General features: G+C 45.6%; 5 protein-coding genes across 6 annotated transcripts; 2 read left to right on the top strand and 3 right to left on the bottom strand.

Moving 5' to 3' along the window:
* Window positions 1–1,445: 1,445 nt before the first annotated feature.
* LOC128253975 (large neutral amino acids transporter small subunit 1) lies at window positions 1,446–5,631 on the bottom strand. Its single transcript, XM_052982764.1, has 6 exons — window positions 4,589–5,631; window positions 3,327–3,840; window positions 2,789–2,989; window positions 2,558–2,707; window positions 2,082–2,259; window positions 1,446–2,013 (listed from the first exon to the last, which is right to left on the bottom strand). The coding sequence occupies exons 1-6, from the start codon at window positions 5,035–5,037 to the stop codon at window positions 1,952–1,954; spliced, it is 1,554 nt and encodes a 517-aa protein (XP_052838724.1). The 5' UTR covers window positions 5,038–5,631; the 3' UTR covers window positions 1,446–1,951.
* Window positions 5,632–5,771: 140 nt separating this feature from the next.
* On the bottom strand, window positions 5,772–7,424 carry LOC128254056 (NKAP family protein CG6066). Its single transcript, XM_052982888.1, has one exon. It carries the CDS (start codon window positions 7,338–7,340, stop codon window positions 5,943–5,945), a length of 1,398 nt encoding a protein of 465 aa, XP_052838848.1. The 5' UTR covers window positions 7,341–7,424; the 3' UTR covers window positions 5,772–5,942.
* A 44-nt stretch (window positions 7,425–7,468) lies between these two features.
* LOC128254137 (palmitoyltransferase ZDHHC16) lies at window positions 7,469–9,336 on the top strand. Its single transcript, XM_052983012.1, has 6 exons — window positions 7,469–7,646; window positions 7,724–7,871; window positions 7,928–8,237; window positions 8,290–8,501; window positions 8,558–8,883; window positions 8,937–9,336. Exons 1-6 carry the CDS (start codon window positions 7,603–7,605, stop codon window positions 9,040–9,042), a joined length of 1,146 nt encoding a protein of 381 aa, XP_052838972.1. The 5' UTR covers window positions 7,469–7,602; the 3' UTR covers window positions 9,043–9,336.
* Window positions 9,337–9,445: 109 nt separating this feature from the next.
* On the top strand, window positions 9,446–12,863 carry LOC128253838 (cilia- and flagella-associated protein 58). 2 transcript variants are annotated; one of them, XM_052982565.1, is made up of 7 exons: window positions 9,446–9,562; window positions 9,623–9,842; window positions 9,899–10,188; window positions 10,256–10,704; window positions 10,759–11,075; window positions 11,498–12,459; window positions 12,526–12,863. In XM_052982565.1, the coding sequence occupies exons 1-7, from the start codon at window positions 9,470–9,472 to the stop codon at window positions 12,793–12,795; spliced, it is 2,601 nt and encodes an 866-aa protein (XP_052838525.1). In that variant the 5' UTR covers window positions 9,446–9,469; the 3' UTR covers window positions 12,796–12,863. The 2 variants fall into 2 exon arrangements, with proteins under 2 accessions (XP_052838525.1, XP_052838600.1); XM_052982640.1 differs by lacking the exon at window positions 9,446–9,562 and having other exon boundaries at window positions 9,817–9,842; window positions 9,901–10,188.
* A 39-nt stretch (window positions 12,864–12,902) lies between these two features.
* LOC128254204 (cilia- and flagella-associated protein 58) lies at window positions 12,903–16,010 on the bottom strand. Its single transcript, XM_052983137.1, has 4 exons — window positions 15,335–16,010; window positions 14,635–15,252; window positions 14,249–14,565; window positions 12,903–14,190 (listed from the first exon to the last, which is right to left on the bottom strand). The coding sequence occupies exons 1-4, from the start codon at window positions 15,859–15,861 to the stop codon at window positions 12,980–12,982; spliced, it is 2,673 nt and encodes an 890-aa protein (XP_052839097.1). The 5' UTR covers window positions 15,862–16,010; the 3' UTR covers window positions 12,903–12,979.
* Between the last annotated feature and the right edge of the window lie 386 nt (window positions 16,011–16,396).

The raw sequence follows: 16,396 nt of genomic DNA, 5'->3' as shown, positions 1-16,396 counted from the left end.
CAGACATTCAATGCCAAGGCTTAGAATGGGTATCAGTTGTCGGGGTCCCGACATAAAAGCTAATGAAAAGTAGTGAAGTAAAATGTGATAATTTTTCTTATGTTTTAAGTCTTTTATGCATACCTAGCTAGTATTTTGCATTGATAACCGTTTAAAAAAATATTTGATGGGATTATATAATTATTTCAACACATTTTAATCCCCTATTACTTTACCTTTAAATTTGATTTTTGAATTGCATTATTTCCTATTTTATTGTAATTGAAATTAAAATTTAATTTGGCTTGGCCAAGGAAAATTGACTTGCTATCAATCATTCCAATTTAAATCGGTAAATCTTGTTTTGCAAATAATTCAGTTACCGGTTCTATTCGGTCCGCTCGGCTAAGTGATTAGCGGGATTTCCCATTGCTAATTTGATTGTTTGAGCACGATTGTGCAGACCTCAAAAAGTTGCCCAAAAGGTGTCAATATTTGTCAGAGGGTAATCGCATGATTATCACATGAGCAGCTTGGCTCAAAAGGAACTCTTTGCCATTTGAAACCGATTCGTTTGATATAGCCTGGAATTGATTATGCAAACGTCAAGCTGAACAAATCAATATTTGCTAGATTACGCCTCCGAATCGATCACTAAGTCAACTGTCCGCATCGATCAATAAATGTGGAATAGTTCGTCCAGAGCGAAATGTGGCTTCTTTTGTGGTGAAACTCACGTGCCAGCAATTAGCAACCTTTTAGCAAGCTGTTGGCTATATCAGCACCAACTTGCGAAATAGCAATCATCTAAGATCGCTAATAAAGCAGTTACAACCCAGGATCGGGAGCCTCCCATCGCACTTAAGATGCCCGGCCAGTCGCAATAACTCAATTATTTGGCCATAATAAAAAAAACATCAAATCGAATCGAGCCGATTTTACGAGCGATCTGGTAACAAGACGTTCTCCCTGCATATAAATACTTAAAAAGACATTAAACGAGACGCCAAATACGGCGCATACAAATCATTCTACTACTCTCGCCCAGTTTTCGCCTAGATATATATGGGCGCACCTGCGAACCGTGTAGTGAATCCCAGATATGCGCTACAGTTTTATCAATTAAAAACACCTAGACGCGGGTACGTATCCGCACGGAATACTCTATCAATGATCGAATATAGCGCTGGCGTCATTCCCCGAACCACCTATTGTCCGAAATGTCAACGGCGGCGACAGGCGGCGACTTATTTTTGGCGAAAATCGCAACTTCTCCGTCATGAATGGCTTAAAATAGACCCATTACTTATCAGCCCTAATTGATTAGCGAAGGCATCGAGTCGTAAAGGCTTAGATCCCACGCAATGCTCAATCAATTCAACCTTATCAATTGTTTTTGGTTTATCTTTGCACACATCTCGTTGCATACTTTCGCGGGGAGCGCCTAAATGATTGAAGAAAGCTCGTTGAAACGTACAAAAATCTTTATTACAAAATTTGAATGCACTTAGGTAGTAAAATGAGGGACAAAAACAATGTAATAACTGAATTTTAAACAATAAGCAACAGAACATGGTAAGAAACTGCTTAATATGGCAAATATCGAGCTAAATATCGCAACTTTGGCAAACAGTTTTTGGCTTACTTTGGTATAGAATTTAAAAAATCAGTGCAAAATGAATGCTAAGCTCTTAATCAAAACTAAACTACTATTCGATGAGTTTGCACTTTAGGTAAACGCTTTTGTCATGGTTTTTAAATATAGTCATATGAAATAAGATTGACTTCGTGTTCCAGTCCTTTTGATGCACAGGTCTTGCTTTTCGCTTTTTATAAACAATTTCTGTTTTTGGTATTCAGGTTCAACGAGTTCAAGTTCTCCCGCTTAAGAGGTCACATGGATATAGAGATTTAATAGACTGACATTTGGAAGTTCTGCTGTCTCCATTTTGTGGCTCACTCTGGTGGCAGTTTAGTCCTGCTTCTCCTCCTTGGCGGACATAAAGAGCTTCTGGCAAGTGAAGGTCAGCGAGTCTAGAAGGTAAAACCATATAAATGCCGGACAATGCCACACATTGGGGTTAACGTGAAGGAATACTCACCAATCGTGTGCTGCACCCATTTCGGCTTATTCTTCCACACGACACCCACGTAGTAGAAGGGTATGCCAATTAGGGTGATTAATACCCCCATACCGACCTCGTAGGGCGCCACATAGATGGGCACGACGACTAAAAAGGCGCAAACGATGACAAATAGGGCGGGTATCCACAAAGCGACCTGTAAAGCGACAGTAATAGCAATAGATTATACAAAATAAAATTTAGTTCAACAGACAAATCAATATTTAAAATATGAAAGTAGCTAAACAAATATTTAACATATTTTTTTCAATAAGATAGAAAACTGTTGATCATCAAATTGTTATGGTTTATATTAAGTGTTTTGAACTTAATTGAATTGAAATTATTTTCAATTTTTCAAAGAAATATGAATATTTTAAACACAAGTACAGATCAAGTAACCTGATTCGGCTAAGGAATATCTAAATCGGCAACACTGATTACGCAACACTCACTTTAATTGGGCGCTCCATGCAGGGACGGGTGTAGCGGAAATATAGAACCGCTGACACGGACAACATTATAAAGAACGATTCCACAATGCTGGCGTAGGTGATCAGCACATACACGTCGCTCACCACCAGCATCACAATGGAGAGAAAGCACTGCCGAGAGGGACACAGCCATATCAATTAGGGATTAATTACATAACAACATTTGTGCGCTAATTGAGGGGCGCAGCTCACCAGAAAAACGAGTGACGGCAGCGGCGTGTAGCTCTTCACGCTGATGTGCGACAAAATCGCCGGCATGTGTCCGTTCCGGGCACCCACAAAGCAAATCCGGGAGGAGGTCATGATGTGGACGGACAGGCCGCCAAAGGCGGAGATAGCCACCATGACCGGTATGACGAACGAGAAGACGCCAAGAATCTTATCGCCAAAGGTCTGTGGAGAGAGGAGATCAATTAAAATCATTTGACAAGCCGTTCTGGTTTAATTAAGCTGTACACTATTGTTGCCTTTTCCGATCAAATAAATTAACTTTTCTAAAACCTAGCAAATTGGGATTTTAGCGACGTATAAAAAAAATGTAAATCTATAAAGTATATTTACACAAACAGGAAAATAAGTTTTGTCTTATAGAAATTTAAATTAAGAATGAACATGGTTTTAGAACAAAATCATAAAAAAATTAGTTTAGCATTTAACTGGATTTTTGATAAGCCAGAGTCCTACTCGATTCGCCCATAATCTGATCGGAACAAGGTCGCTAAATTCTTACCACAGCGATGGCATTGGAGGCGATCATCTCGGAGGGCGACAACACGGCCAGATAAGCCACGTTGGCCAGCACATAAATGCCGGTGACCAGCGGCAGTGAGATGTAAATGGCGCGCGGCAAATTGCGATAGGGATCCCGCAGTTCCTCCGTCATAAAGTTCAAGTAATTCCAACCGGCATACGAAAAGATGCCGGAGTAAAAGGCCACCGACATCTTGCCGGGATCAGTCTCAGTGTTATCAAAGGGTCTGGTGAAGTTCTCCACATTGCCCATCAGCATCCAGACCAGGCCAACGATGATGATCATCACTAGGGCAGCGATTTTGGTAAACATAATGATGTTTTGCATCTTGGTGGTAACCTTCATGTAGTACGAGTTCAGGTAGGTGAGGAAGCAGATGGTAATAGCGGCCAACAGTTGCAAGGCTATCTTGGGAATGTGACAGGCTCCGCCGAAAAAGGGTTCCAGCACGTAGGAGGCAAAGGTCAGGCCCATAATGGCGTTGGTTGTGGGCCTGCAAGAGATAAGAGCACATAATCAGTGGAAAATTTACGCCGAATGCAGTCACACATATTTACGATGATTATCTTCACATGCAAAAGTGGAAAAGCAGATATTTGCGCTTATCGCCGATCCTAAATGGCAAAAATAGCAGCAAATAAAACGGTCAATGCAGCACTCGCGGAACAGGCCCAATAAACAAATTTATAGAGTGTAGATTATGTGATAAGGCTGATTTCACTTTCCATATAACATAAAACCCATGGCTTAACCTTAACAAACCGGCTACATCCACACTAAACCGAAGTTATTCCTGTTAAATTATTCTTATCTAGGAAAGTTTTTGAACTTGACCCTGTCTAAAAATATGTTTTTAGTGTCTGCAACTGAGGAAGTACTAAACCTATATGAGCAAATATTTCTGTTATTATGATCAACTATTGAGATATATTTCGAATAAGCAAAAGCCTGAATAGGATCTCAAATCAGTTTTGAGTAAAAAGTTTCAAAGTAAACCCGAAACATGATATTCTATTGTAATCAATACTTGAAGCGGATTATTAGGTACATAATTAGAAATCGATTAATGCAGCAATTTCACACTATTTTACGGTTTTTAAAAAAAATGTAGATAAGGGAAGTGTACCGGCGCAATACACAATACATAAATATTTGAACTACACATTTATAAATATTTATGCAGTAATAGTTATTATTCTCTTTAAGTCCAGAACTCTCTTCGGAACCCTAGTGAAACTCACACGAATATCATCATGGCATCCCAGAGATATAGAAATGCCGGCAGTGATCCGTATGCCTCGAAGATATAGGCGTAATCCCCGCCGGATTTGGGTATAGCAGTGCCCAGTTCCGCGTAGCATAGAGCTCCTATCATGGACAGAAGGCCGCACAGAATCCAGATGACCAGCGATGCGCCCACGGACTCCACCTCCCGGATAACGCCTTTCGGGGACACAAAGATTCCGGAACCAAAGATAATGCCCAGGATGATGGCCACGCCTTCGAGAAGGCCCAGCTGTTTTTTGATCGCAACCCTACTGCTATCGGATTCGGCGGATCCCTCGCGACCTTGAGATTTCTCGGGTGGATAAAGTTCAGGTTGTGCCAAGATAGAGGGAGGATTTCCTGAGCTGGGCGTCAGTAGCACCATTTCGCTCGAGGGCGACTGCAGTTCATCGATGGCGGGCATGGCGGCTATTTAATGTTATAACCAGGAATTATATTGTTATTATCCCGCAGCTCGGTGACACAATCTTCGCACGCGACGTTTGAAAACGGACTGTAACTGTTTCTTCGGCCGATGTCCCGTTAATTGATTAAACGAGGCGAATGTGTTAGTGGGTGTGCCTCCGTGTGTATGTTTATTAATGTATTTTTCAATTGTATTCGGCTTATCTCCTTTTTTTGTCTCTCTTCTTCTTTCCTGCCGGTTAGCGTTAGTTTGTTTTGCTCCGCTCTTCGCCTGCTGCCGTCTCGCTTGCACCAACACCACCCCCCTCCAGATGATTTTTTTCGCACATCAAACTCGCGAATTAAACGAAAATTCACACTCTGTCGCGCGGAATTCGGCTAATGTGTCTGGTAAACAAGTGCAGACATGGAGGTAACCGCCAAGTTATGCAAAATTTGCGGTTTGATTGTGGAATTGGCACAGCTTCGGTCAAAGGTTTTTCAACCCCACGTTTTCTCGGGCATCGCGGAAGTGTGACCAAGTTCTGGGTAACTATAAATGCCAACATTCGCGGGGTTACATTTAAGCCGGATACAGGGTGTCTATTATCAAAATTTTAAATTCCGTCTTATTAATATTATTTCAAACCAAATCATTCTGTTTGGCAAGCTATTTTAAGAAAAAAAGAAAAACGTTCAAAAGGTTATGCATGCTTCGTTTACACCCAAAAAAATAGGTAACAAAAGTTTGACTGCTGTTTACAATTTCTAAATTATGCCATTTATTTTTTTACATAAATTATGTTCACAATTTCATGAAATGTTGATCATTCGGAGGTGCAAGTTTCTCCGTCTAAATGTACGTTTGATTTATGTTCAACCAAAGTCTTAAACTCGTCTCCACAAATGCAACAAATGGTTCGCCTACTTCTTGTCTTTGGCCTGCAGCTTGGAGTGGATCATGTCCTTGAACTGCGAGAGGATCTTGTTCTCGCGCTTCTGTCGCTCCTCCTTGCTAAACATGGCCAGTGCCCGCTTCTCGTCGGCGGAGTACAACTGGTTCTCTTTACGGATACGCACCGCTTCCATACGGCGATGCCTGCTGCCGCTCATCACATAGCCCACGGACTCAAAGTTGGCGATCTCATCAGAGGTCAGGCCGATCTCACCACGGCGGGGAATCCTCTTGCCCTCGGCTATGTAGGCAGCCATGGCTGCACCTTCTCCGGGCAGCAAAGCCTTGCCGAAATCCTTTTGATTCAGGCTACCTCCTGTTCGCAGCGATGGGCCCACATCTTCGTCGTTGTGGGATGCACCATCCCTGGTCTTCGACCTGCTACCGCTGGATGATGAGCTCTTCTTGGACTTATCCGCCTCTGATTTTCTCTTCTTTTTCTTCTTCTTTGACTTTTTATCTTTTTTGCTTGCTAAAGACTTTTTCTTCTTGGGTTTCTTAATGCCCTCGGCAGTCTTTTCAAGCCAAACATCTTCCACCTCGGACTCATTTTCGCTTTCGGAGCTGGAGCAGCTTGAGCTGCTGGAGTCATCACTGCTATCCTCGCTGCTGGATGAACTGGAGGAGGAGTCCTCCGAAGAGCTGGACTCCCTCTTGCTCTTTTTCTTCTTGGTTTTCTTAGATTTTTTCTTTGATTTCTTGTCAGACTTTTTGTGTTTCTTCTTGCCTTTTTTCTTTTTCTTTTTGGGTCCTACGTAGGATCCCTTGACCAGCTCCACGTCGTCGCTTTCTGGCCGGGATGGGCTCTTGCCCCAGACATCTGGCACACCCTCTTCGCCGATGCGTACCCTCTGGTTCCTGCGCGCGTTTACCGCCTTTGAGTCGCCTTTGGACTGGTGGTTAGGGGCTCCACGACCACGGTGCTGCGATCTTGTTGATGGTTCTGCTGGGTCATTAATGAAACTGCCCTCGGGAGCCCTTCCCCGGAAGGGATTCTGCCGCCTATCGTTGTTTTCGTGGAAACGATCGTTGGGCCAGCGTTCCACGGATTTTGGCCGGGATTTGCGGTTTCTGGAGGGGCTTCTAGATGAACTGGAACTGCCACTGCTAGTGCTGGAGCTGCTAGAGGAGGAGGAGCGGCTTCTGCGACGACGAGGCACTGCGTCCTTTTCCCTGGAGCGACGCGAGCTGCGATTTGAGGTCCTTTCCCTGTGTAGCTCCCACTCCCTGTCTCGTTCCCTCTCCCGCGAAACCGATCGCCGTTGCTGCGATTTGTGGTTTGGCCTTCTTTCCGAGCGGGAACGATCTCTGGAATCGGATCTGCGGCGTTCCCTTTGTCTGCTGCGACTCCTGCTGCGTGAACGCATGTCGAAAATATATTTTTTCAACAATTTCACCGGAAAATGCAAAACAAATTAGGGGTGAGCAAAATACGATAGCCCAGTAAACCGATAATGGCCTACATGTCGATAGGCAACAGCTGAGAGGGAGATTTCCCCCAAACGAATTAAGGGTCACACCAAAATAGCGGTTGCAAATTTTATCGCCAAAAATAAAGTTTATTTAACGACAAAAATGTTGTAATAAAGTAAACAAATTATAGGAAAAGCATAAAGACCCTATTTGTCAATGGCGCGCATTACCTGGCGAGGACACTCCAGTCAGGAGCTGCTGTAAGCTTTGTTATTTCACTCTTTCCAATTGGATCACTAACCTCCAATGTTTTTGTTTATTGTTTACTTTTATGCAGTTCTATTTGTCGGCTTCGTTGGTCGTACATGAAACACTGCTGGCATTCCCTGACCTTCAATGCCCACATGAACTCCTCCTACGCCTCCGACGTCTGTTTAACCCCAATTTTTTGGTTCGTTGACAACTACACTCACTGCCTGGGACCGGTAACACTATCCTACATAACAGTCAAATTGGATACTTAATTCAGTTTTTTTTTCAGTTCTTTGTGGTAGGCGTGGCTGCCTTGACCACCTCGGTAGTCAGTATTGCCTATTGGATTGGTTTGCCCTTTTGGTATGCCAAAAGCCAGTTGGTCACCTATTTTCTACTCGTCGTGGGCAATTGGTTGCTGCTCAATGTGGTTTTCCACTACATCATGGCTGTGATCACGCCGGCTGGTCATCCGCCGGAAGGTGTGTCGCTGGTTGAGGCGGTCAGCATGTGCGGCAAGTGCATATCCCCCAAACCGCCGAGGACTCATCACTGCTCTGTCTGCAATCGCTGCATCCTCAAAATGGATCACCATTGCCGTGAGTACGTGAACTCTCAAAAAACCCCTAGAATAACCATTTTTACCTATAGCTTGGCTAAACAATTGTGTGGGCTATGGCAATCATCGGTATTTCTTTCTCTACATGCTGTACACCACTCTGGGCTGCCTGTTTCTCATTTTGTTTGGCCTGGAGATCGGCCACAAATACCTGTGGCTGGATAACGGCGAAGCCTGGACGGAGATTGAGCCTTTAGAGGGACAGCCAGTTAAGTATAACCTCAGTGGGCATATTATTCCAGTGGTAAGCTAGTAACTTAAATGTATTAGGCACTCAAATTAAAAGATTGTTCTATTTAGACACATCCCCATGAGTACGATGAATTTATGCTGCCGGCTGCGGTACACAATCTGCCCACCCCCATTGTGGATACAGATGCACCTTCGCCTGGTCGACGACGAGCCCTGTGGTTTATGGCCTTCACGAATGTGTCCGTGGTCTTGGCTCTAGGAAGCCTTACCATTTGGCATGCCAAACTCATCACTCGCGGAGAGACAAGTGTGGAGGCTCACATCAACGAAGCGGAGCGGAGACGACTCCTCCAGCAGCAACGCATTTACATCAATCCCTATAACTTTGGCACCAAAAAGAACTGGAAACTGTTTTTGGGTCTGGTGCGAGGCAGGTAAGTTGGGTTTCCTTGGGTAAATCCAGTTTGCTACCAAGTCTCATTTGCAGATCTTTTTGGCGAACTGTTCTGCTGCCCTCGTGGCACAAACCAGAAGGTACTGGCCTAAGTTTCCACACTGTAAACGATGCGCCTTTCGAGGATGAGTGGCCATAGTTCCAATATCAAAGCTATTGTGATGTCAACCAGTCAATTCTAAGTTAATAGTCTAAGTTTAAGCTCAAAGTAGCAAATTTGTGTGCGTCAATCATTTGCTTGTCTTTAGTTATTTATATAGAATGGTAATTATCCCATGATTCCAAAGTTTACTTAAAAGCATTAGGAGATTTATAAACTAACTAGCAATAAATACATGACTTCACATGATAATGCCATGGCATGTACTCTGTTTCCATAGCTACTAAGAATACAATGACGCTTTTTATACATACCAGCTTAATAAAAACAAAAAAGATTCCAGAAAACAAACGTACCTGTTGTGTTGCCCTTGACAGCTTGTATGCCGGTATGGCAACTTGTTGCCAGGACAAGGTTACGCCATTGGGTTTGGTCAATAATGTGTCTAGGACTTTAGAACTTAAAGATGTCGAAGGCTTCCGGATCAGAAGATGAGCCGCTGGTTCCAGATGATTTCGATGATGACTTCTTCAAGGAGTTATGCGACAAGATCCCGGAGGTTTGAATTTAAAAGATTAAAAAAAAATCGAAATTATTAATATTTAATTATCATTCAAAGGCAACGAAAGCTCTGCGTCAAAAGGACACCCCCAACAATGCGGATAATGTCCAGAGGTTGCTTATCTGTGGAACGCGCTACAAAAGCGATCTGCGGATGGAGAAGGAACGTTCCCAGGATCTGCAAAAGGAGATCGAAAGCCTGGAGGCACGCTTGGAAAATGCAGCTCGTGTGACCAAAATGGACATGGCCACCATTGAGGAGCTTCGAGGAGTCATAGGTAACTAAACTAAGATTAATTTAAAATAGCAAACAGTCACTAAACTAAATGAAAAGAGGGTGCTTGGAGGCAAAAGGATGCTGCTCAGATTCGAGAACAGTCCGCCCAGGATGAGGTCTTGAGTCTGCGTGAAAAACTGGACGAATCGGAGCAAATGGTGGCCCATCTCAACGAGAAGCGACTGGCCATGAGCAAACGTGATGATGGAAAGGAACGGGAACGCCTAACAGCCGAGATCGCCGATCTCAACAAGAGGTTGCAGTTGCAACGGACATATGCCACGGAATTGGACAGTACCATTGAAGGATTGGAGGCCAAAAACAAGGAGTTACTTAAGCTGCTAGACGTTGGTTTCCCTCTTAATGTTACAACACCTAAACTTGTTCCTTAATCTTGGTATTCTTTATATTTAGGAAACCTCCAGCGATGCCTGCAACCTGAAACGTAAAAGCGATGCCTTGTCCAAGGAAGTTTCCACGATGAAGAGCGAAGAGTCGCGCTACCAAGAGCAAATATCCCACATGAAGTCGGCCAACGAGCACTTGACCAAAGTGAAAGTGCGTCAGAACCTGCAGATTCTGTCCCTGAAGACGAACCTGGAACATCTGAATACCCAGCACAACGCCACCAACAATAAGCTAGCCAAGATCACAGTGGATCTGGAGTACACAGTGCAGGAGCGGGATAAGAATAAGCGGGCTCTGAACCAACGCATCAATCTGCTGAAGGTGCGCGAGGATGAACTGATTAAGGTGCGTCAGGACAACGGCAAGCTGGCCAAGTCCCAGGAGACAATTGCTCGGAAGTACGCCGGATTAGATGAATCCAAACGAGAAGTGGAGCAGCAGAACATAAGACTTAAGTAAAGGGCCTTATTCAAAAAGCGAAATTCTACTAGAACAAAACACTCTTACAGAACTCAGCTGGGCACTCAGGACAAGGAACTGGAGTCCATGCGCCGCGTGGTCCACCATTTCGAGAAGAACAACGAGAATCTGACGAAGGAGCGGGATTCCCTGAGGCGGGAATTGCAGGCCAGTCACCAACAACTCGAGCAGAGCAACGCCCTGCATCAAGAGGCACAGCACGAAGTGCGAGCTCTCAAGGACACCATCACCACCATGGACACCAAACTGAAGAAACTCAACGAGGATGCCAGCAAGCTGAAGAAGGAGAAGACCAAGAAGCTGGACGAGATTCAGCACTGGATAGACAAGTTGGATGCGCTTCAAAGTAGGTTTTTATTATAATTTCAGACAAGAGTATATAAAGTATATATATTCTTGATCGGGATCACTAGGAAAGTGGTTCTTGCCACGTGAGTGTTTCCGTTCTACGGAACTAACTAGTCTTTCAATTTAAAAGTTATCTGAATGGAACTTGATAAAAAAAATCTAATTTCATGCTGATATCTTTGGACTATTATTTTTTCCATTGTTTGTTTTGAAAATTGATCTAAAAAAATGTAAATGCCAATCGATTGGCATATTGAATATTATAGCGAATTGAACAATCTGATATTTTTTATATTACATATATATATATGTATATTATTTTACTTAAATCGATACAAATATTTGGTTTTCCCAAAATTTGCTATCTTTCTTGTTTAAGGTATTTCCTTTAAAATGTAAAATCAAATCTGTTTTCCCCAGACGAGATGCACTTGAAGGAGAACTACGAGATCGAACTGAAGCGCACAATCAGCGATTTGGAGGCCAAGTGCTTGAAGTTCCAGCAACAGCATGATGTCCTGGCTGGCGAACGCCAGACCCTTCAGCGCAGTGTCCAGGTGGCCGACGAGGAGCGCCAGAAACTTCGCGACCAACTGGTCAACTTGCAGGCGCTGGTGGAGAAACTGAAGGCGAAGATCGGCTACCGGGACGCAGAGCTGTCCAAGCTGCAACTGCAGATCGATCGCATGGAGAAGGAGCGACGCCTGCTGCGCAACGACATCCGCCACGCCCAGCTGGGTCAGCAGCACACCAAGGCGGAGCTGCTGGACAAGCGCAAGGAGAACGATCGGCATGCCAAGTCGCTGCAAGAGGACGAGCAGAGGCTGGCCCGCCTGCGCAAGGATGTGGACAACCTGATGAACGAGAAGAACGCGATCAGTGCGGCGCTGACCAAGCGGAACGAGGAGTTCGAGCGACTGAAGCACAGCCAGGAGAACCTCCAAACGGTGTACGATCAGACCCAGAGGCAGTGCAGCCAGTGCCAGGACGACATGCGGTTGATGGGCGTGGAGATCAAGAACTTGCGAACGGAACGCGATGTCCTGCGTGCGGATAGGGAGAGTGCAGCGGATCTGCGCCAGGAGCTCCTCCAAATGCACCGCATGCTCAACCAGGAGAGGATCAAGGCCCGAGCCCTGCAGGATGAGATGGTCACGCCCATGAACGTCCATCGCTGGCGTCTGCTGAGCGGCAAGGATCCAGAGAAGATGGATCTCCTGGGTCGCATCAGTATCCTGCGCAAGCAGCTGCTCCAGCAGAACGTGGCTGCTTTGGAGCAGGAGCGAGCCCTAAACGAAGCCCAACAGCTATATGCAGCTTTGCGGGAGTTCATGCTCAAGCTGCCCAGTCACAAAGTCCGAGCGGAGCTAAACAGCGTTAAGGTAAGTCAGAAGTTAATTTAGTTAAAAAGTATCAAACTTTACATTCTTCTGCGTACCTCAAAACAGGCTAATTTATCCGCCAAGGATCGCAAACTGAAGGTCCTGAAGGCCGAACTAAGTGCCAGGGAGGCAGACGAGAGGTCCAAGAAGGAGAAGCTGGAGGAGATGAGGGTAAATCTGGCGCTGACCAAAACCCAGCTTCTGGAGGAAAAGAAGCACAAGCAGAAACTCCTAGAGGAGCGACATTTGCTGGAGCAGATGCACTGCTATTCGGCACCTGCCCAACTGCCAAGAACTTTGGGAGCAGGTTTTAAGATGGTTAGTAATTTACTCTAAATAATATGAATACTAACTTTAGATTATCTAAAACTGGAAATAAATAGTTTACTACTAAAATAAATGTAACTTAAACCATAAAGACAGAAGACAGATAGAAAGATAAACATTTAAAAAAGGTTTTCCTTTAATTGTTTCAAAGTTTAAAAGATACCTCATTGTTTACAGCATATAGACACCATCACTACGTTGGTTTAGATGCGCAGACGGAAGAGAAATCAAATACATGCTCCAGGTAGTTACAGTCGATGGTCTCGGCGGTGGAATCCTTTCCATCCCCGCCGCCAATGACCAACTGCGGATTGTGCCGACGATGCGATCGCAACTGCTCCTGCAAGCCCTTTATCAGGTGTTCCCGGGCCTTGAGATCGATCTCATTGACCCTCAGCTCGGCTTTCATCACCTTCAGCTGGCGGCTCTGGCGGCGATTGAGGCGCTGCTGGAGGCAGAGTTTCTGGCGCACACTGGGATCGGGCAGGTTCTTGATCTGGCGCTTGAACTCCTCGTGCAGGCGCTTCAGGTCCTCCAGTTCCTTGGCAATGTTCTCCCGTTCCACGGAGAGGCGTATGTTTCGCCGCAGAAGGTGCTGCACCTTGCGGATCAGCTCGAAGCGACGCGGATCCTTGCCGAGCAGGACGCGCCAGCGGTGGATGCGACAGGGGCGGGCCAACTCCTCCGAGTAGGCGGATACCCTGAGCCGCTCTTGGTTGAGCTGCCGCTCCAGTCGTACCACGTGGTGGCGCATGGTCGCCCGGTTGCCCACCTCGCGTTGCATGCACTCCCGCGACATCCGCAGGTTGACAACCTCCAGCTTGAGCAAGCGGATGTCTTCCAACCTCTGGTTGTACTGCAAGGTACCCCGATCGATGGCCTTCTGCATCATCTCCAACTTCTCCCTCTGCAGACGCACTTCATCGTTCCGCCTGACCATCTGCAGGCCCACCAGACTCTTCTCCTTTTTGACCTCTTCCAGCGCGGCGGACATGGACTTGAATCGCTTCTCATCGGAATCTATGGTGAGCTGCGACTGCTCCAGCCGGAACTTCGTCTCTCGCAGATCGGACCGGGTGCTGGCCAACAGGCGACCCTTGGCATGGATCTCGTTCTGCTTCTGCTTCACAGTGCGGTTCAGCTGCTCAATCTGGTTGCCCAGAACGGAGATCTCCTTCTCGTTGGTTGCCAGCGAGCTGGTCATCTGGTTGATCTGGTGCGTCAGCTTGGTCATTGTGCTTTGCAGCGTGGAGCGGTCCCGCGAGCACATGTCCATTGTCTTGATCAGCAACACCTTTTCCGAGTGGATGATCTCCATTTGCTTCTTGGCGTTCGCGAAGTCCTGATGCTTCTGCTGCAGTGCCAGCTGGAGGGCCTCCACGCGTTCCGTTTTAGGGACAGAGCCTCTGGAAGGAAAAGCATTTTATTATATGATTAATATAATAATTTATGGCATATCCACCCTCGATGCCATCGATCTTTTTGTAGGCATCGTTGAGCTCCAAGGTCTGCTCCCTTTTCTCACGGGCTATCTTCTGCACCTGCAGGTCCTTCTCGTCCAGCTGCGCATTGGCCCGGTTAACATCGTTTTGCAAGTCTTGCATTTGATGGCGAACAACAGCGATTTCGTGGCGCACTCCGGACACAATGTCGTTGAGACGGGTGATCTCTATCCTCAGCTTGTCCCTGGCGCGAGCCATGTCGTCCTTCTCTTGAATAGCCTCGTCCAGCTTGCCAGTGACCACCATGATTTTCTTTTCCTGAACCTTGATCTCACTTCTGGAAAGTGGATTTCCGGCAATCACAACAGATTTCTTTTCTACATTATAGTATGTTTATGCTACTCACTGATTGGCCAGGACCTGAGCGTTCAACTCCGAGTTCTTCTTGGCCAGCTGGATGAAACGTCGCTCCAGGACCAGCGAGTCGACGGCCTTCTTCTTGGCGTTCCGCTCGGCAGTGCGGCTGGCGAATTCCAGATCGGCCTTGTCCCGTCTCTGGACATTGTTCAAATCCTCGGCCATCTTGAGGCTCGTCTGCATTTTGAGCTTCTCATCCTCATGCAGGCGGTAGGTTTTCGAAAAGTTATAGTTTTCCCGCGTAAGGCGATCATTGCGCTGCTTCAGGGTCTCGTTGACGGCGGTCAGCTCCACCAATTCCTTCTCCAATACCACAAGTTCCTGATTCTGCTGCAACACGTGGGCCAACTCCTTGTTTATTTGCAACAGCCGTTCCTCGTACTTTTCCTGCTCCTTATTGCACTTGTGCTCCAACCGAAAGTTCTCCGACTCGGCCAGCTTCACCCGCTGATTGAGCTTGGCAATCGTCTCCTTTGATACCGCCAGCATACCCTCCACTGATTCGGAGTAAAGGCGGTTCATGTTCAGACGCTTCTGGTAGTCCTTCAGCTCGCCGGCCAGGCGATCGCGCTCCCGGTATACCAAGCTCCGGATGTGGGAGTCCTTCCTGTGGAGAAACACATTTTTGTTTTTAATAAAACTCGATACAGGATTTTGTAGATTTATCTATTGATTTGAATCAATCTCACGCTGTCGGTGCCATCTGTTCCGGCACAGCCCTGTTGAACAGAGTTGGCTGATCGCTGCGAACCAGCTTCATCAGCTGGAGCTGCATGGTCTCCTCGCGATTCTTGGTGGCATCCTCGCTTCGCCAGGCATCCTCCAGAGACTCGCGCAAGTGCTCCATCATTGCCTCCGAGGTGGACGTGGTTTGCAGGGCCAGCTGCAGCTTCTCATCCGCCGATTTCACCTTCAACTGCATCGCTTTGCCTTGCTCCACTGCGGCGATGTAGTGGCCATGGAGTCTATAAAGGATGTCAACGAAAAACTTGAACCTGGCAGCCAGAGAGGGGTGGTGATCGCTGACATTCTGGACCAGCAGGTAGGAGTTGGCGAAGAACTGCTCGTCGAGATCTTGAACCAGGTTTAGTTGGGCCGGCTCTATACTATCACGGAATACTTCCTCCAAGGCCATCGTCGAAGCAGACTTGGAAATAGCAGAGATGGCCCTTTGACTCTTCGGGAAATTGACCAACTTGCGCTGTACAACCGGCATCTTAAGGGTATCAATCAACAACAAAGGAATAATCAATCAACAGAAGAACGAATAAGTCCTCCAGAAACCAAACAAAATAAATAAATTCAAATTAAACGGGAAAGAAACTGTATCAGTGTGACGTTTAAGTGTAATACATTGTGATCAGGAATCACATCATCGTAAAACCAATGAAAAGTAAGTAAAGTCGAATTGATTGATTTTTATTTAAGCATAAAATTGCATATATTTCTTAAACTCAATTTACAGATTTCTCGTTTGTTACACTCTTTATACAAGTTTGAATCAGAAAATATATATATATATATATATGTTTATCTTTAGTGGTAATATAGTTGTTATTATTGTTGAAATTCAATTTAAGGATTTCATCTTGCCACATACATCTACGTACTTATTTATTCCAGCTAGGTCAGATAGAAACGCTTTAACATAAGGGAATTAATACATATAAAATTACGATAAATCACAAAAATGTTTCGCAAAAATTTCTGCTACAATTAACGTCTACTAATCAGCTTGATACGCTCGCGCT

This window comes from Drosophila gunungcola, chromosome 3R (assembly GCF_025200985.1).
Source record: "Drosophila gunungcola strain Sukarami chromosome 3R, Dgunungcola_SK_2, whole genome shotgun sequence".
Classification (NCBI taxonomy): domain Eukaryota; kingdom Metazoa; phylum Arthropoda; class Insecta; order Diptera; family Drosophilidae; genus Drosophila; species Drosophila gunungcola.
Note: the sequence above shows the minus strand (reverse complement) of the source record. Positions and strands in the feature narration are given on the sequence as shown.